Consider the following 20,752-nt stretch of genomic DNA (forward strand, 5'->3'; position numbering starts at 1 on the left):
TTTCCTACAAAAGAAGCGTTTTCTCATAAAATTTCAAAGTATGAAAAAAAAAATAAATGTACTTGGGCATTCTTGCATCTGTAACAACCATAGCTCTGCTGAATTCCACTTTTACATCCAGAGGCTGCAAGATATGTTGAGGTGAGTACTTCAGCTTCCGAGCCTCTTGCCAATTCTCATCTAGAAGAGTGAAAAAAAAACATGTTAAATTCTAAGATTCCTTCTCATTACACGTATTACAGACTTAATGTATCTGGTATTAGTATATATTGCAGAACATTCAGGTGACATGATCTCTTTTCTGGTTCTAACAATACATGTATACTATAAAAGATCTGAACTTCAGACAGATGACTACTTAACATCTACTACTCACACCTGAACAGCTACCCCATCTGTGCTGCACGCTTCTAAGGGCCTGATTCTCAGCATGTATGATACTGGGAGTTTAGGGTCTGGATTCCCCTCTGGAAACAAAGGCTTAAGAATTAAGTGCTTAAAACTTTCTTGGTTCTTCCTCTTCCCATATTAAGTTGCCAAAGTACTAATAGAAGTTTCCTACAGTAAGGGTTCCTGATCCTTTCTTTACCCTCACAAAACGACCAATCCTACAACTACCTGTGGGTTATGCTTTACATTTTGAGGGAAGCAAGGAATAAGCACAAAGGAAAGCAATATAAATAAATCAATTTCATTTCTATTTATTATTAAACAGCAAATTACGTATTTGTTATGCAAACAATTCAAATGAGACATCTTTAAAAATAGGGGATTTAAGTTTTGGTTTAAGGTTTAAGTTAAGGTTGGAATCTAAGGCTTAAAGGTATGTTTTGGAAGTTCCTAATATGTTCATAGGACTACACTTAGAACATGAGTTTAAGAAATACATTCCAAAGATTCCCCACTGCTTCAACCAAAAATGTAACAGGCTTATCAACGACCAAATTATTCTAATTCCTATAAAGATTACTTTAATGAAACTTACCATGTTTGCTGTACAGTAACTGTATACTGCTGAGCTGGATGTCAAAACTGTCATAAGCTCTTGACATTATATCTTCAATAGTGCTTTGTCCCACTTTGAGTTGTGATAAATCTGAACGACTTTTGCTTTTCATCTTAAAAACAGTCACAAAAAAGCATAAATCAATTTCAAAAGTATTCAAGACCCTCATTCTACAAATACTTGGACCTACTATAAAAAAAATATTAAAGTCCTTACTATCAAGGCACAAAATAAAAATCTAAACAAAAACATCTAAACAAAAAATAGAGAGTATTAAACCCAATTTTTTTTCTTCAAGGAAATAAGCAAAATTTTTAAAACATCAAAAATCTATTGAGTTTTATACAATGTATTTTGTGCAAAATAATTGAATAAGTGACTCATATGTCGAAGTATAATTCCAGATTGTAATCAGCAGAGTAACTCTCCACGTTTTATTATACGAAAATACTACTGCAATAATCAGAAACATGAAATCTACTTTAAAATCCTGTTGAATTTTGTTCTAGCATTACCTTGTTACATACATTAGTCAAATAAAATAAAAGGGAAAAGGGAGTTCATCATCAACATTCAATCTCCTTCCTTTAGTATCAGTCACTGTCCCTTTAATACAGCTTTGGGATGCCCACAGTTCTTTGGGACTTCACATTTTTATGTGCCCTCTCTGCTATGCATTTCCAATGAAATGTGGCCAACCTCACCCTTAGATGCCTAAAAATTTTGGATCCATAACTGCTTTTGTCCTACCCAGATAATACTCAAGGTAAGGTTCAAAACCATGAAAAAGGCTTAAATGCTAGTGTCCAAGTATTTTTCCAGTGCTACTGAACTATGACTACCTTTACATTAAAAATAACTTGCAGATTTAAAATTCAGAATTACCAAACTAATACTGCCTGTGCAACCTTAATTGAAGTCCACTTATTTATTTGCATTGAGTTTTAATTTTATATGCCATTTTCCCCTAGTTGGGGCTTGGTCTTATCCACTACATAAGTGAAGGGAAGACTATTTGTATCTTCTCAATCACACTTATCCCATGAATGAACTACATCTCACTTAAGCCTAAGTCAGTCAAAGTGAATATAGAATTATTAATCATATACCAAGCAGTATCTAGCTCTTTTTCTTTTGGTATTGCCCAATTCCTTCATCTAGCTTTCTACTTCCTATTAAAGGATAGGAAACAATTCAAGAGTCACATTCCCTATGAAAATTACTCATCCATTTTGGGAAAAAAAAATTCATGGACATATATACTGGAGTCTGATTCTGAAACATATTCATTGTATTCTTGAGAGTAGGTATAGGTGCAGCAGGCAGAGTGGGTTGCTCTATGACCCCTCCCCACACCCCCATTAAATATAAGAGGTGGTCTGAAACACCCAATCAACATGTACATTGATTATTGCACAGTACCTACAAATGAACAGAATTAAAAGAGACAGTAATATTACTGGTTACTGAAATAAATGATCTGGCTGTAAATCCTAATTATTTTTTTGTATCTATACAGTCACACTATTCAGCAATTCCACTTTCTGAAGCACACGATAAAATTCTTTTTCAACAAGGCTAAGTGGAAGGTCCTGCACATGGGCTGGGAGAATCCCCTGGTATCAATACAGGCTGGAAGACAAAAGGTTTGAAAGCAGCTCTGTGGAGAGCAACTTAGGAGAACTACTGGATAAAAACCTGGACATAAGCTGGCAATGTGTGCTCACAGCCCATAAAACCAAACATATACTGGTTGTCATTGTATTGTATCAAAATATGCATGACCACGAGGTCATACGAGGTGACTCTGCCCATCTTCTCTGTTCTGGAGGGACCTCACCTGGAGTTCTGTGTCTAGCCCTGGAGTCCTGGGCACAGGAAAGACGTGGGTCCAGAAAAAGGCCACAAAAATGGTCAGAGGTATGGAACACCTCTCCTATGAGGAAAGGCTGAGAGCTATTCAGCCCAAAGAAGAGAAGGCACTGAGGAGACCTTATTGAAGCCTTTCAACACTTAAAGGGTGCTTATAAGAAAGATGGGGACAAACATTTTAGCATGTAGTGACAGGACAAGGGCAAATGGTCTTAGAGTAAAAAGAGGGGAGATTCTGACTAGATATTAGGAAGAAATGTTTTACACTGAGGGTGCTAAAACACTAGAAGAGGTTTCCAAGAGAGGTGGTAGAAGCCCTGTCCCTGGAAATATTCAAGGCCAGCCAGGACTGGGCTCTGAGCAACCTCATCCAGTTGAAGATGTCCCTACTCACTCCAGAGGTTGGACTAGATGAAATTTAAAGGTCCCTTCCAAACAAAACTATTCTATTATTCTAAATGAAACCCACACACTCAGGAAATCAGTCTGTGGCAGAGACATAGAAACTTAGTTCACTTTGGTAAAGTATTAAGCTTTGAAACAAATTCTTACTACAAGAGTAGATAAGGCAATCTAAACAGACAGCAAGTGGCAGAATCATTCAAACCCAGAATAGAAGTTAAAAAAATAAATACCCTGTATACTCACCAATGAGTAGGATTTATAATATGTAGAAACAGTTTATGATTTTATAGTGCAAAGCTATAATTTTTAATACGTTATTAAACTACATTTTTTTTCATTTTTCCCTTGCATGAAGTATCTCAAACTTACCTCTAATTTTATCCAAGTTATTTTATCAATTCCCAGTATGTTTACCTTAATTATAATTTTTATTAAGAAACTTCATTAGATAAACACATACCTTAAGACTACCAAGATCCAGAAGCAGTAAATTTGATGTATTGTCATAGAATCCTTTTTGTGGAACAATGATGTATGAAGCCATGAGGTCAATTTTGAGGTCAAGAACTTTCTGGGTTTCAATAACATATAACAAACCTGGAAAATATTATAATAAGTAAGCATAAACAAAGTAATCCACCCATACAGAAGCTGTGGAGTTAAATGAAGCCTTAAATGAAACTTACTTAAGTCTAACTTTAAATGAGCTGTGAATGCTAGATAACTAAATTTAATTGCAGGTATAGATGCTCTTCAGATTTCTTCTAAACCAATATTTATAGGCAGTCTTTAAAGAAGCACTAACTAGATGAAATTACAATAAAAAACAATGCTAATGGACAAGTAGAGACAGCTACATGAAACATGCAAATCCAAGTAAGTTTCATACTCAGTGGAGATGCAATGAGAAGACCTGAAATGTGTACTGCAAGTTGGCAATCGCTGAGTTAGCCCACGCTGTGCTGATTGAGAAATTTAATTTTCTAGAAGTTCTTATTGGGAGTATACAACTGCACTCATCAGACTGCTAGTTTTGTTACTACTGAGATACTAAAGATTACACTGATTCTGCTGATAAGCACCTCCATCTTGAGATTCTAAAGACCAGCAGATATAAGGTCTCAGAAAAATTCTGTTTAAAAAAATCACGAAAACTGGGAAATTCTGACCACCAGAATATTTGAGGGCAATTTTTGTTGGTTTTTTTTTTCTTATCTGAAGAGGAGTGAATGGCCTTGCTTCAAGTTAGCACTGAAAACTGCCTTAAAAGGCAGCCACAGCTCATTAACTATTTATGAGGTGCAAGAAGCTGATGATGACAGAAGTAGAAATAACAAGTTAGGAAGATGAAAACACAACACTGTGGCACACCCAGATTGGTAAAAAAGCAATTTGAACTGTTTTAACATTATCAAAGATTGTCCTGCCTCATGAGAGCTAGGTAAGTCAATGAATAACTGGATAGCAACCACATTTCAGGATTTGCAGGATAAAATAATTTGGATTAATACCTAAGGCATTGACTTTTTCAGTTTTCAATGCCTAGCTGTATATGTGTGATGTAGAAACTTCAAGAAAATACTCTTTTTCCTTCATTTGGGAAGAGAACATAGTTGAGTCCACAAACTGAATTCCGGAACACAAGTTTCTGTAATGTGGATCAGTGGTACTGCAATCAGTAACGATTTTGATGTAACAAGTTATATCAATTCTGCAGTTCACAGTTACCAGCCATCTCCTACTGCTTGAAAGGAAAGTGTTTAGAATCATTTCCTGAGAAGGACTGCAAGCCTGGACATATTAATTATACTGATGTGATTCCACTTTTTTTTTTAATTCTACTTTGGATATTAGCAGTCTCTGGTAACAGAATATTCTGCAGATCAAATCTTCTTTCCCTGTTAATTTTTTTAAGTGTCAGCCAAGATTTTGCACACAACGTACAGAATAATTTTAGAAATTTCCATATTTCATATTTGTGAGTGGAACAAGGTTTAAATTACTAAGTGCAACTCAGAATTCTTCAGAAAAGATACCTCTAAAGTAATAGTACACAGGTTATAATAGACACACAGCATGATTTCACATTTCCACAAAAAAAAAAAAAAAATCCTGATCAGAACTGGAGTATTCAGTGGCAGTCAGTAGAAGACAACACATTTTAAATGTAAGCAAATTGTTACCGAATTAATGAGCTATCGTATTAACATATTCAGTATTGCTGGGGAAGTAGAAAAAACAAGCAAGCTGATCCACCTAACTTTGAATGGCTAATCTGACATTAGTTGTTATTAAACAGTTGAGCCAAGAACTGATGAATAGAAATGTAGCATGCCTGATTTAATTCCTGATACTGGTGTAATAAAAGCAATCAACCAAATATACATTATGATTGGATTTTGTGTAGCTTCTTTCACATATTAACACTGAGTAGTCAGATATTTTCATGTACAGTTAAAATATTCGTAAGTTATAAATTTAAATGAGAGGTCTTTTTCTTTCTTCCATTAGCATTCTCTGCCATTCAAAGTCAGAGGCAGGACAGTGCACTGGAACCACTTCTGAGCCAGAAACTATCACACATCCTCGCTGGAACAACTCCACAATATTTTAAAAACATTTATAATTTCCATTCATGTGTCAAAATATAAGATCTCTAGAGGTATAGAGCCAGGATGAAATGAAACCAGAGGAATTACTATAATGCTGAGTTAATGGACAACAGATACATATGGTTTATGTGACTTGATCCGAGTCAATCCAGATCAAAATCACCATACATCAAGGTCTGAACTGGAAAACTCAAACAAAGATAGTGTCTTGAACAGCAACAACTCTGGAAAGCATCTAAGCATTTCATCATAGTACCAATATTTCAGTATCACTTCTTAGAGTGTGAAAACACCACAGCCATTAGATACTCAGGTGGAAAAAATGGAGAACTTGAAAGTAACAAACTGTTTTGAACTCTGTATGAAATACAACAGAATAAATACCAAAAAAGTGGCTCAAGGTATGGAGCATATTTTACAGACAAAGTTGAAAAAGACAGACATAAAATTATCCAAATACCTAGAACAAACATTTTGTTATGAGACTGAAGAATTCAACTTACGTAGGCATTGTGTTAGAAAGTTACAACTTGGTCCCATGCATCTCTGTAATATTTTCATAGGCCTAGGATCTGAAGCTCGTCTGAATGTGCAACAAGAATAGAAAGCAGCACTTGCCTGTTGATGTTTTTTCACGGAACTCTTCAAGCTTCATCAGAGTGGCTGATGTCAATTGCTCTAAATGTACATCCTTAGGAGGCCTGAAGAAATCCACTAGGCTATTTATTGTCATCTGTTAAAATAAAGCAAAAATAATACATGGAAAGTTTACTATTAAGTAACATTTTTCAAGGTTTATAACTTCCTCAAGTATTTACTTACTGCATCATACACTATTTCCAGTGGCTGTGATTCTATTCTAAGCCTCTGATCTGCTTTCTCATCCAAAGGATTTGTCTCAAACATTATGCTTAGGAGTGAGGTACTCTTGTCCGAATAGACTGTTCGAGAAGACAGGAGACAGGGTGTACACTTTCCTCGGGACACGCCTGTAACTTCAAGCGAGGTAATTTTTGATTCAAATCTGCAAAGAAAGGTAAACATCATGTTAAGGTGCAATATCCATCTGGCTAGGTACAACTGAATTGTAATATTATGATAGGTCCGTGTATTTAATCTTTACTGTTTCATTGTCCTCTGTGTCTACTAGCCAGCCTTGTGTAAACAAGAAATGAGGTCCAACCTGTTCAATTCATACACTTTTCATGAGGACAGGTGTCAGGGTAGAGAAGAGACATGGAAATGGGAATTCTGTAGCATGAGGTAACAAATTAGATGGGACAGTTTATACTGGGGAACAAAGATACAGCAGAGAGAGAGGGGTTCCAGTGCAGAGACAAAAAAAAAAAACAACCACAGAGAGGATCACAAGATTAATATGGGCTGCCCAGGGAGGTGGTGGATTCTTCATCCCTGGAGGTTTTTAGGAAGAGACTGATGTGGCACTCAGTGCCATGGTCTGGGAACCACAGTGATAGTGGGTCAAGGGTTGGACTTGATGATCTCAGAGGTCCTTTCCAACCCAGCTGATTCTATGATTCTAATAGCTTCATTAGTCTGAGGAAGTACTTCTAAGATTTTCAATTTTTTTTTTCCCAGTAACCTGTCCACCTCTTTTACAACTCTCAGCTGAGAATCTTTATCTCCCAAGATGCAAAGGACAGTGTTTCACTGTAAAATCGTAACATTTTCTTCATTTTTTTCTCAGTATGATAACATTATAGGGCCCTTTATATGCACAGAAGAACAATCAGAGAAGCTGCAAGCAAAACTTTTAAAAAATATTATATATAAAACTCAGCAAGATCAGTATCATCTTCATATCATACATAAATTTTACTTCTATGCCTCTACTTCTATGCAAAGTAGAAGGGACAAGCTTTAAAACAGGAAGGCTAACCTCCCCCAGAACTTTACTCACTACATTTGAAATGAAAATAAAATACTTCATCTTGCTGCTTTTCATTTACTGTGAGCAATAACCAAGTCACAATCATCAGTTGAGATTTCTTCTAAAAATTGAAAAGCTCAACTGAAAACCTCAGAACTTTTCAGTCATGTAAGATGACTACACAGAATATGGTTACAAGATTATTTCTCTCAGATTAAGTTTCAAAAGGAGTAACAGTCACTTTTCAAAGCAAAAAATAATTCAGTAACTGGATTTTTTGTACACAGCAATGATAAAGTGAAAAAAAGGAGAAAACCTGTATTGGCACAAAATATTCTCAAGAGGAAGATAACACAATCATGGAAACAGCATCCATCCATTTTGGAGAACCATCCTGCAACTGTTGGACAAAATGCACCAGAAATTACAGTGGAAAACGGAATTTAAACATCTATGTTAGCCTTAAAATGCCTGTTAGCTATTACTGACATTTTATGAGAAGCAAAATCAGTTTGATAAAGAAAGTTCACCTTATTGCTTGTGCACCTGGTCGTTGGGTAAATACTGTACTCAGGCCAGCCAATGCAAATTCTACCAGCTCAGGAGTTTGCTTGTTTTCTCGTATTGATATAGACATGCTTAATAAATTCACAGAGAACTTCATGGCTTCGTACTAGATATGCAGGAAAAACAACAGTATATTACAAAACATGTTAATATATATTTTGGTACAGCTTATGAAGAGATGAAAACTACAAATCTATGATTTGATTCTATTTGCTAAGTGCTAGAAACAGTTTCTATAATAGCTGGTGTAAAAGTCATTCCCAAGTAATTATTACAAAGAGGAAGGATGAGAGTAAAAGTAGACTACACTTACAAATATATATCTTTGATGTCTCTAGACATTTCAAGATAAAGTGCCTCTGACATAAGAGATGAAAGGCAGTCCATTGTACCAGGCATGGCATCTCACACAAATGACTTAATCCATTTTTGAACTGTTAAAAAGTTGCTCTTCCTCACTACAGTCCTTCAATCACCTCTTTCCTTATATACTCACCTACTGTACCTCATCTACTATAACTCACATTTAACATTCCAGTGAATCACTTAGAATGTTATTAACAGTAAGTTTTTAGAAGTTGTAGGAGGATATATGCAGCACTGCATAACTTAAACAACAATACTTACATGATTTGATTATAGCATAAGCGAGTAAAATTTCTTTCTGAACTTTTTCATAATATCCAAAGTAAGGTCTATTAACACTCTCCTGAAATTACATCTAAGGATCATCTGCTCAGCATGCAGTAATTTAAGAGTGTTCAACAGTATTAAAAATAGAGACAGAACTTCATGTAATTTTAAAAGTTATTTCCTATCACTGTTAGATTTTTATGAGTAGATAAAGCTATGAATTGTTTGGTATCAAAGTCAGTTACAACTTACTGATTTTGGAAGGGTTGGATCCACAGCTGTTTCACTATATCCAATTGCTGCATAAAGTTTAGCCTTCTCTTCAAGTGTCATCAGCTCTTCAAGACCTATCACATACAAGAGGTTATTACTTAAACTCATTATAGCCACCTGAAAATACAAATACTGTTAGGCAATTCCCAGTGCTTGATAGATGTATATCTTAGAGTAGATACTGTCGACATTGTTCTGAATTAGTAAAAGTAAAAACCTTGAGGTTTAAAGCAAAGTCTTGAGGCTCCTAAAGCATGCTTTAAAATGCAGTTATATTTCAAGCTTGACCTACTCTATTTCCTAGTTGGAAAACAATAGAAGCAACCTTTTAGATTTACTTTGTATTCCACAACCTTTAATAGATGCCCTGTGAATCAAGCACTAGTACATTGCACGAAATAGCCGAATTACAAAATGAATGCAAATAAAATTGATTACATTCCATTAACACTACTGTTTACTAGCATTTTCTGCAAATTCCCATACACAGTACACCATGCAGTCAAATGCAGAAACTGTGGCAGAAGAAAGCATAAATAGAAGACAGTTCAGAAAAACCTGAGGAAGGAATGGTAGGATACTTCTGTAACGTGCAATTAACAACTCCATCAGCAAAGAAAAAAAACCAAAAACCAAAGCTAAGAGAAAATGTAAATATCAATAATCTGATAGTCCAAACATCAAAGAGATTCAGAAGTTACATTGCTAGGGACCTATTATTATAAGAAGTTATTTTTAATAACAGGAACAAATACAAGTAATTCAACATACTTGAGCCCTTTACTTCTTGTTTTTGTTCATCCTTTTTTTCACCTGACCAGCTCCATATCCAACTAAACCAGCCACCAGAATTTTCATCATCCTGTTTTACTCCTGGTCTGTAGATTTTTAATCCAGCCTTAGTTGCCTGAAATTTAAAAAAAACTCAATTAATTTTCTTCATGCTTCTTTCTGCATTTTCCACATAAAAATACAGACACAAGACATTCTCAAACACATCAAAACATTATTATAACCATTTAAAAGGCAACGTTATTTTTCAGTTTATTCTGCTAGTAGCTTTTTCAAGTACACAGTGCATCATCAGACCAATTCTCATTTGCACAGAATCAACCACCTTTATCAACAAAAAGAACCAGTAAAAGGTAGCTGATTAAAAGTCTATAAATGTTTCTTACATAACACATTTTCTCTTCCACAACATTATGTAGTACTTTACATTACAATAATGCACCTATAAGGAATCATTAAAAATACGTACATAAGCAATTAAGTAGCCAGCACAGGACGAATTTTAAATTTTTTATTTATTTATTTCAAGATTGATGGACAAAGCCATAATTTAAAAAAAAATTGTTACTCATGTAGTAACATTAGAATATTTACTCTATTGTGTATGTGCATTGTGTAAATATGTAGAATATTTACTCTAAGGAGCAGAGAAAACTATTCCTGGATCTGACACATATAGCTACAACAGTAAGGAAGCCCTACCTTCTCCTTCATTATTTCAACAATTAGCAGATGTCTTGTCTGATGACAGTAATGATTCCAAAACAGAAAAATGATTCCTCACAGAAAATGCAAACTACATCCAGACTTAACCACTGAAACTTTGGCATAAGGGAGGTATCAAGCAATCTAACAGAGTTTTCAAAACTGCAGTGGGCCACACAAGTTGATGTTTAGTACATAAGAGTTCTAGCGATAAGAATTAAAAAGTGGCCTAAGGTTTGGGATATAAAGTTCTTGCTACAAAGTCTCCAGAAAAAATCAGACTTTGTTCACAAATGCAAATTCTTGGCAAATTGGTTTCAAGGTCTAGAGAAAAGAAAGCCTTTGAAATCTGACTCTATGGCAGGGTAAAAAAAAAAAAAAAAGCTTAACAAACAGCAAGTTCCTTTATATGGCTTTACTCAGCATTCTTTTAAATTCATCATAGACTTAAAGCTAACTATGAGGATACCAAGCTAGTAGCAGATTTGACTCTTACAAGCCATTTGAGACCTTTTTCAGAAATATGAACTGATAACAGTAAGACAGACAGATTCTGACAGATAAATGGAGGTAGAACACAATTTGGAATCATTGTGATCTGAGTTTCCATACTTGGAAATAAATGCAGATTTAGATAGCAGACCTTTCAAGACGCTGTTCTAACACTCTTCAAATATACAACTTAAAGCTCAAACAAATGAAAATTCATTTGCTTGCAATCTACTTCTAAGCACTACAGACATCCATCCTAAAACTGACAGAAAAGGGGTCAGGAAGGCTGTATGACCAAACCTTTTAGAAGGTTAAAAGAAGTAGTAAGTTTAAAAGGGCACACTGGAGAAAATAAGAATAAAACTATACAAAAAATTCTTTGGTATCTCCCTTATCTTGCAAAAAGAAACAGGAAAAAGATAGAAGTAAAAGAAATTATATGGTACAAGATCAAACTATGCAAAAATTAAATGAAAATGAAAATTACTACAAACCAAAAAACCCCTTCTCTTGAAAAGCACTTCAATTCAGCCAAACTGAGCAGGAGGGACATGAATATGTCTCTGGTTTAGTAAAACTCTGAATAATGATCACACTAATGGAATCCTGTTTAGAAGCACCATATCTATCACTGCAGCAATCATGATCATACCATAGAGACACTAATAAATCAAATAAACCAAATTTCTTCAATGCTGTGCCATAAGAAATGACGGAAGCTTATGAAATTTAATTATCAAGAAATTCTTTCAGTTTCAAAACTTCATATTCTGTTTACATTTAGTCACACCAACCATTAATGTAGAAAGACCACTTCATAGACTTCAGAAAAATTCTACCGATTTCCCTTCAGTCTCCTGGAATGATGCTCAGACACTCCACTGAAAACTAAGCAGTACACTAACAAAGGAAAAAACAGGCTAAGAAACTAAGTGTTATTAAGAAATTTATTTCAGATCAGTTATTCTGAAGGAGTAGTATATGAAACTAATTACAAGCTGAAACTAACTATGCCTTAAAATAACAAACATGAAATACAAGGATAATAGCAAGGCTGTATGATAAGCAGTTCAATCATTAGAACTAAAATGTTCCACAACCTCATACTGCAGTTATCCTTAGACTTGCTTAAATGATGAAATTTTACCTCAACTTCTGCTTGTTGCCTTGCAAGAGTGATGTTAAATATATCCAACGCCTTTTCAAATTCCTAGAAAGGAGGTGAGAAGTTACTTTCTGGCAATGGCATTTGGTTAGATATCATGGCTTGGTTTTACAGAAAATCACAACAAACAACTCCTTCAGTGCAAACCAAGTTAATATGTTCAAGCTGAAAAAAAACCAACCTTGAAAAGAAAAGCACATCAGTTTAAGCTTCTTCTTCACAGCAGTTAGTAGTTTTTTAAATTATCTAATGTGTTTGTTAGTGTTACTCGCAGACAAAGGTACTGCAGAAGTTGCAAGTCTGCCCTCTGAAAAAACTATTTTATCTTAATACAGATATAGGAACATGTAAACATTTAATCTAAGAAAACAGCAGATTAACAATATTTAAGCCTTTAATAGAAAAGGGCTAACCTCCAGTAATTTTAGTATTTCTTCATTAGGTTTCTTTGTTGTTATCTTTGTTTTATACATGTCTCTGTAAGTCTTCACTTGTTTCCTATGGTGCTTAATATGTTCCCATGACCACATTTGGAGCTTAGGTTGAACATTTACTTCAAGGATACCAAAAATAACATATTTCCACCTAAAAGCAAGGGAAAATTAAGTACAGTTTGCATTTGGTATATTGAAAAGATATGCAGACTCCCATTAAGCGTGACTTCAGGTTGGCAAAGTATCAGCATACTTCTGATCAGCAGAGGAACCTAAGGATTTTAAGTTTTTCCACACAAAGCTGACCAGTTGCTATTTCCTAGAATTAAAAAGCAACCTTGTATAGGAAGAGCCCATAAATCTGTGCTCGTGTGTGTGAATATTCAAAACATATTTGTAAGTCATCTGAAATCTGCCATCTGTGTTGAAAAGGTTTACCTTTCTACATAATAGCAACATTTTTGTAATAGCAACTAACATATAAAGGGGAATCTTTCATCAAATCAGCATTAGGATATTAAAACACCATCAGACTTAATTTTCTGATAATGGTCTTTAAGATAGCAAATGCAGCCTTTCGACAATTGTGTCCTCATCTGCATCTTCAGTTCCTCCCCTATGTTTTTTTAACACTCACAGCTTAAGACAAACAAAATCCAAAGATCAGACTTTATTTCAGAAGGAAATCAGTTCTAACCTTCCTAAGGAAGAAAAATCCCCTGGTAATTATTTATGATGAATAACTAAGAAACTGTTTAGAAGTTCTGAGGTGCCTCACCATGTCTTGGCATTGTTGTGCAAGGGAACATCAGGCCTGTACTTCCTGTATGGCAGATTTCGAGTCATCATATCAATGGATTCAAGAAGCTCCATAACACTGAAATACTAAAACAAACAAAAACAAAGAAACAAAAAAGAATCACACAAAAAAATTCAAACTGTTATTATCTTTCCAGGAAAAATGTGAATCAAGATTCTCTTCAAAAAGAAAATAATTTACAAAGAAAAAGAAGACGAAGATGTGAACTAATTCTGCGTGCTTATTCCACAATTTGAGAATGCTTTTCTTATCATTCTTGCAAACTAACTTTTTTACCACATTATATATAACTTCAGAAAAAGAACTTATACCTGTGGCTTATTGAATTCAACAGTTATATCCTGTAAATTTACATCCAAATCCATTTTTGGTGATGAAAAGTCAACATCAGATCGAGGATTCATAAGGAGTTTGGCTTTAGCTGTAATTGGACGAAATACTAAAAAAAAAAGAAGTTGATTAAAAATGCAATTATTTAAGACTGTCACAAATAATACATAATACTTATCAGTTCAACTTACACCAGATCATTCATTTAAAAATGCTAGACTGGAAAAAAATTAACTTCATCAACACAGCTCAAAATAAAACACAAGATATACTCAATTTCCAGTTTCATCCTTGGCAATATCTGTGGAAAAAATATTCAAGGAATATTTCCTCTAAATTTCCTATATTCCAGTACTACATGGCAGATATTTCAATTAACAGTTTATATTTGCAACAAATCTGATTTTTTGGCAATGATATAAGGCACTTACAGCTTGAAATAGTTTCAAACATAGCACTTACTTCACTATAACAACTCATTAGATATGGATATTTTTTTTTAATGTTACCAATGTTTTAACGCTGAAAACTTATACTCAAAGCAGTGGATAAATCCAAACAGTGCACATTTCTAAACCCAGTCTCAAGGAAGCATGGGAAAAAAAAAAAATCAGTAAATATCTTATGTAAAGCAAAGCACATGAAAAATATTCAGAGCAGAAATGTTCTGTTTCACTATTTGGAAGTATCAGACATTGAGCATGGTCTTCAGAAGCCATATTCAGTGCAATTTTTCCATGTTTCGGCAACTGATCCAGCAATAAGAATTTGTATATTACTTGAATTTGTGTAACTCATATTTTTATCAAATAAAATTCCTTTGACTACAACAGAAATACTGACAGACCATATACATACCAAATATTCTAAATTCACTGAAAGATTTATACAGGTGGCAACAGATATTTATGTAAAATGAAACTATATTTACACTAATTCACCTTTATTTCATTTTAAGCCCTGTACTTCTTGTGTTTTTTTCACTTTTATTTCCATATTTTATGTGCTAGCATTTCTGTTATTTTTCTTCCTAAGCTTCATTCTTCATCCTACCTGTGTTAGTCTTAAGTCTACATTTAGATCAAATGACTGAATGAAGTCTTTGTCCTTACTACCTTTCTATCAACATCTAAATCTAAGTTGTTCCAGAGGAACCAGATTTTTTCATTTCCCATAGACTACTAGAATGATGTCATTCTTTAAATATCAGTGTCTCTGATGGCACTATTGGATTTGAAGAGTGTAAATTCTGAATCCAGCAATTTTTCATACAACTATTTCTAACTTCTCTGTAAAGACTTAGACAACTCATTATGTGTAAACTTAGTTTCCTATTAAGAGTCAAAGCCAGCAAATTAAAAAGATGGATAAAAAATCAGAATAAATTACTGAAGAGTTCTCCAGCAGTCAAATAGACACAAAAGAGCTTATTTGTTTCAGGCAAAGGCAGAAAGAAAAACCCATAAAACTAATAATGCCCTTTTTAACCCTGACTACAGTGAACTTGGACTTGCTTCTTAGACAATTAGTGAGTTCAAAGACCATTCTTGGCCTTGAAAGCACTTATTAAACAATCACACAAATGCATATGAGAAATAAAAGCCATAGGTAAAAAATCACGTTTGAGCGGAGGCAATGCAACTTTTGAAATAGGCAGCATGGCAACATTAAAAGAAAAAAAAAAGTTGATGTTTCAGAGTTAAGTGATTACTGTTTCCACCTCCAAGAAAAAGATACACTTCACATCAGGAAGGTGACCTCAAAAACATTAGTCTCTTACTGGAATCAATCTGATTTGCACAGCTTGATAGATGCAATATTACTGTTGAACGTCTTCAAATAAGGATTTGTAACTGGATGTGAAAAACGAGGACCTATCTTTCCATTAGAGTGATACATGACTCAAGACTCAAATTTTAATCAACGCTTTTTTTAAGGCTACAGATGTGATATAGTATTCAATGTGAAAGAGACAGTTATTTCTACAAAAGAAATGATTTCCACTCCTTACTAAGATTTTTGAATAACAGCCAAAGTAGCAACCTCTGAGAAGCATTAAATATTAGAAGTATACATGCATATTGCAAATACAAATAAAATATCACTTACCAAAATCATAACCTTCTGGAATCACATTGTGACAGGCAACTCCTTGTTTTAAGTTAGCCTACATTCACAATGGAATTAAAAACAAGTTGCATTTTTAGTTCATTATAAAGTTTTAAAACAGAAAATATTAGCATTTTAATAAAGTTCAAGATAATCCCTCTGATACACAGTACAACTCAAAATATTCATCTATGTCTTACAGAGAATAAGACTTCTATTTTTAGATAATAAATCCACTGAACACTATCATATATTTTGTTTCCTTTTGTAAATGGTAAAGGACATTTTTTTTAACTCCCCCAGATAGGTGTTGCATTTCCTTCACCAAAAAACCTTAACTTTTACTACTTTTCCTCAAAAGGTTATCAATAAGCAGACAGTTCTCCAGGACGTTGACATAAATGGAAGGAGAACTGAATGTGAAGCATGTTTCACGGTATGAACTAGAATACTAGATCCATTACCTCATGCTTTACTTACCAATGATTCTTCACAACCACCATGGTAGAACATCTCTGATTTCACATTCCAGTAAGCAAAAAGGTTATCGAGGCGTACAAGCTGAAAATGCAACATATGTCTGTATTAGTACCCACAAATTCCAGATTAATAAACTTGACTCCACAAAGACTGCATGAATAAAAATATACAGAATGTTCCTTACAGACTAGGCATCCTGCTACTTTACAGCTTAAACATTTATGCATTTTTTTTGGTATCACTTTCTGTGGAATGAAATTTAACTGAGCATGTTTTATTAACAATTCTTTCTTTAGATGCAGTTTGTCCTGTACCTTGTGGAACAACTTGGCAGTTTCATCATGTAAACATGGATTCCAATTCTTATCTGAAGTCTGAAATAAAAATTAAAGACAGTTATTCCAATATTTACAGTACATCAATATTTCATCATATCCTCATAACTAAACTCCATTTAACATAATGAGATAACCATCTTCTAATTTAACATTATTAAGCCATTTTTTTAAAGTGGAAACTTGATAAGGTTTCTTTCTCCTCAACAATACACACATGTATGGTTCTTGTACACAAGAACCGAAAGTTCTTTAAAATTCTGGTTTCAATATTGCATAGTTTCCCTTTACACCAGTATTATTGTAGGCAGGGTCTTTGGAAAGAGAGAAAAAAAGTTATTATAACTCTCATATAATTCCGGAAGTAGTGTTTTAGTTTGAGCCCAACAGAAACTTGGGACTTTTTCAAGGCTAATATGCATTTCCAGAGTGACACAGTAAGAATATTAAAGGTTTTGTTCTCTGTACAGAACTGTTTAGGGGAAGGGGCTGGCAAAAACCTTAAACCGTGCTAAGAACAAGTGTTCAGAAGACAATTATTTCATTCAAGAAAGTAACATTTACTTATATGTATTTTCTTTAAAATTATCAGTTATATAGCAAAGGCTACTGACTCAAACCAACTCAGCAGAATCAGCTGCTCATAGTGCTCAATCAGCATAGTGCTGATACTAGGTAGACATCCAGAAAAAAAATGTCAGCAGTATATTAAGGCTATTATTAGCACTTTTAAGTGGAGCTTGCAGATCAAAAAACTGGGCTCCAGTATGAAGAAAGATGTTAACCATTTTTTTTTTTTTTTTTTTTTTTTTTTTTTTTTTTTGATTTTTTTTTTTCTCTCCAGTAACTTCCTTTCTTGGAGCTCATGGCACTTTCAGTAAAATATTCACAGATTCTGAACAGCCCAAAGTCAGAGAAGTGTGGTACCTGACAATCACAAAGTGCAGCAGGCAGAAGAAACAAGAATTTCCTCCTAAAGGTTTGGTTTAACACTATCACTATCTTTAATGGCACCCCACCACAACATTTAAGCTGGATTTGATGAACCAAGCAGTTACCAGCGTGCATTCGTGATGATTACAGGTATATATTCATTAGTCAGAACGTTACCAAAGAGCACAATATAACGTAGCTCATCAGTATGCATCAACATGCTTTTTAGATGAAAAATAAAATTACCTGCAAACTCAGATTCTGAAGTGAAATCCCAAATGACAAGGGGTTATTCCGATTTGTGATCTAATAGGGGGGAAGTAACAGGGGGAAAATAACAAAACAAGGATCACACTGTGGCTCTGAATTTAGATTTGGAAGTAAACATTCCCAATAATACATATACATATATATACAAAAATCTGACAACTGTATCTGCTGTGTACCCAACAATATACTTATAGATATCTTAATGCTTTTAAAGAGTACAGTTCTTTTTTTTCAGACTATGAAATTTCCAAAATTTTTCACTAGGATTCTCTCAACGTTGAAAACAACCATTAGAGAAGAAATCAGACAGGTTCCTAATTTCATGTTGCAATGCACAAACCTTGAAGTCAAGATAGACAAAAGTACTTACATCATCTTCATAGCGAATATGGATGTTGGATATTTTCACCTGAAGATTTTTGATGACCTGAGTGACTAGTTTTTCTACAAAAGTGTCTTGTTTCTCTTCTTTCACTTTATCTAAATTAAAGGGAAATAATTTATTTTGTTTGCATCAAAGTATTTTTGAAACTACACTAGAGAAGACAATAACATCATGAAGCCTGTATCTTTTGATACTGAAATTTTCTACTACGTTGTACTCTAGTTGTAAGAAAACATGTCCTTTCAGAATAATCGATAAAACTTACGTGTTCACACTAGACACCAAAAAATCTGTAACAGGTCTCTAAGTATCAAGAGGAAAACTGGAAACTGAAACATTTTAAATTATAAACACAGCACTTTTCCAGGTTAAAATATAGAAAAAAAACCCAGCACCGCTCTGATTAGCTGTTCCTAGTCTTACCTTGGTCAGCTATTTTTTGCTTTGCTTCTTCTATCCTTTGCAATTCCCTTTGTCTTGCTTCCAGATGTTGCCTGGCTTCTTTTTCAGCATCATATTTTATGCCTAAATACACAAGATAACCAGGTGTCTTACAAGTTCTTGAAAGATGCTATTTCAAAAGCTATAATTTTCATATCTTGTTAATAGTTACATAACAGCAAAAAAAATTAGGTGTCTAATGTAAACTACTGAAAACACTCCATCCCCATTATCTAATTGTATTCACTACAAGTATATATTAGGAATAAAGCTCACGAAAACAGTATCAACCCATTCCAGGCACTTATGAAATCCCAAAATCTATATTCACTTTTCTGTCTACATTAACTTACTGGCTGTGGGCACAATAAGCAAATACACTCCATCAAGAACTGCCTCGACAGGTTGAGTATAAAGATTTTGCCATGGAATCTGTAGGTTAAGTTGACCTACAAACATAAATGAAAAAGGCTGAGGTATACAGTGAAGTAGCTGAGTGAAGAAAAAAAGTGTTTAGAAAAGTAATCAACATTAACCAAGAAATCTCTGAGAAATCATTATACTGGATATAAAAAAAAGAGTACACTGAGGCACACGTCTTTTGGGTTTTTCATTTTACACAACACACAAAAGAATATGAAGCGAGTATTTTCATTAACAGAACTATTAAGTGTACAGGTCCTCTCTTTACTCCTTAGAACTGTATTTCTTCTTCCTAAGAGCAACCTCTCCCTCCTTTCAAAGCAGCACCCTCGTAAACATGATAAGCACGATGGTTACACATAAACACTCAATTTTGCAAGTCAAACACCTGCAAAACCAGAATTTTAAAAATAGATATCTTTCTTTCCTTTTCTATGGCAAAAAATCTTGAAAGCAGTGTTTTGTGAACACGGGGACTCTGAGGTTACAGCATCTCACTCTTCACACAACTGACAGTTTTAAGAAACTACAAAATCACTAACTTTTACAAGACAATCAGCTCGCAATAAGGAAACTTTCCATATTATCAAAAACAGGGAATAAGGATAGAAAATGAAGTGGAAGACAAAATCAGTTGCGGAGTCTTAAGACAAGGGATGAGATTCAGTCCTGCTCAATTACTCATCTATGCTGTGTTGGTTTCTTTTCTCATTAAAATACATTGGTCTTATCTAATCATTTCAATATTAACATTACCCTCTCAGCTCATGAAAAGGACAAACTTCAGTGTACAAAGCATGAAAACCAAAGAAACTAAGAATGTTACTTGTTTAGGATACCTACAGCCATTTGCAAGAAAAAGCAGTGTATTTAGTGACTCCATCATTGGCATATGATAAAATATTACTTACCAATATGTCCTGCTTTAACTTTAAATGGCACATCCAGCTGACTCTGAAAAAAAGTGTTTTAGAGCATTTAAGGAAATTTCAGCAACTTGTGAAATACTCCCATAGACGGGAAAAAAAAAGTTATGATAAACGTAACAACAATTTACCATTCAAACACTGAAAAAATCTAATTTAATGCAATGGAACAAGCAAGGGCTTGGTTACTGTTTTAGACTGCTAAGCCACACTTGGGCAAATACATTCCCAAAGACAAGGTTCTAGCTCCACAAGCTACAAGGGGAAAAAAAAAGGCTTTTCTTTTGTATTGCTTTTGACGAAAATGCACATTCTTTTAGAAACTGCTGGGATTTTTTAGTTTTAGGAATTAAAAAAAAAAATTAAGCCAGCATACACCTTCAGTTTTAAACTTAATCCCAAATTAAGCCACACACAAAAAAGCCACACAAATGCACAGAAAACAAAAATATT

General features: G+C 34.1%; 1 protein-coding gene across 2 annotated transcripts in view; it reads right to left on the reverse strand.

Moving 5' to 3' along the window:
• Window positions 1-20,752, reverse strand: part of VPS13A (vacuolar protein sorting 13 homolog A) — a 97,815-nt gene that overhangs the window by 71,086 nt on the left and 5,977 nt on the right. For both annotated transcript variants that reach the window (XM_071731352.1, XM_071731351.1), the window contains exons 3-22: window positions 20,285-20,327; window positions 19,304-19,399; window positions 18,933-19,034; window positions 18,495-18,604; window positions 18,101-18,160; window positions 16,901-16,960; window positions 16,587-16,667; window positions 16,107-16,164; window positions 13,979-14,106; window positions 13,626-13,732; window positions 12,827-12,998; window positions 12,396-12,458; window positions 10,031-10,166; window positions 9,239-9,333; window positions 8,317-8,459; window positions 6,718-6,919; window positions 6,514-6,628; window positions 3,744-3,880; window positions 986-1,118; window positions 63-180 (exon numbers count right to left, since the gene is read on the reverse strand). In XM_071731352.1, the coding sequence (XP_071587453.1) occupies window positions 63-180; window positions 986-1,118; window positions 3,744-3,880; window positions 6,514-6,628; window positions 6,718-6,919; window positions 8,317-8,459; window positions 9,239-9,333; window positions 10,031-10,166; window positions 12,396-12,458; window positions 12,827-12,998; window positions 13,626-13,732; window positions 13,979-14,106; window positions 16,107-16,164; window positions 16,587-16,667; window positions 16,901-16,960; window positions 18,101-18,160; window positions 18,495-18,604; window positions 18,933-19,034; window positions 19,304-19,399; window positions 20,285-20,327 (2,159 nt within the window). The remainder of the gene's footprint in view (window positions 1-62; window positions 181-985; window positions 1,119-3,743; window positions 3,881-6,513; window positions 6,629-6,717; window positions 6,920-8,316; window positions 8,460-9,238; window positions 9,334-10,030; window positions 10,167-12,395; window positions 12,459-12,826; window positions 12,999-13,625; window positions 13,733-13,978; window positions 14,107-16,106; window positions 16,165-16,586; window positions 16,668-16,900; window positions 16,961-18,100; window positions 18,161-18,494; window positions 18,605-18,932; window positions 19,035-19,303; window positions 19,400-20,284; window positions 20,328-20,752) is intronic.

Source organism: Heliangelus exortis, chromosome Z, assembly GCF_036169615.1.
Source record: "Heliangelus exortis chromosome Z, bHelExo1.hap1, whole genome shotgun sequence".
NCBI classification, from domain to species: domain Eukaryota; kingdom Metazoa; phylum Chordata; class Aves; order Apodiformes; family Trochilidae; genus Heliangelus; species Heliangelus exortis.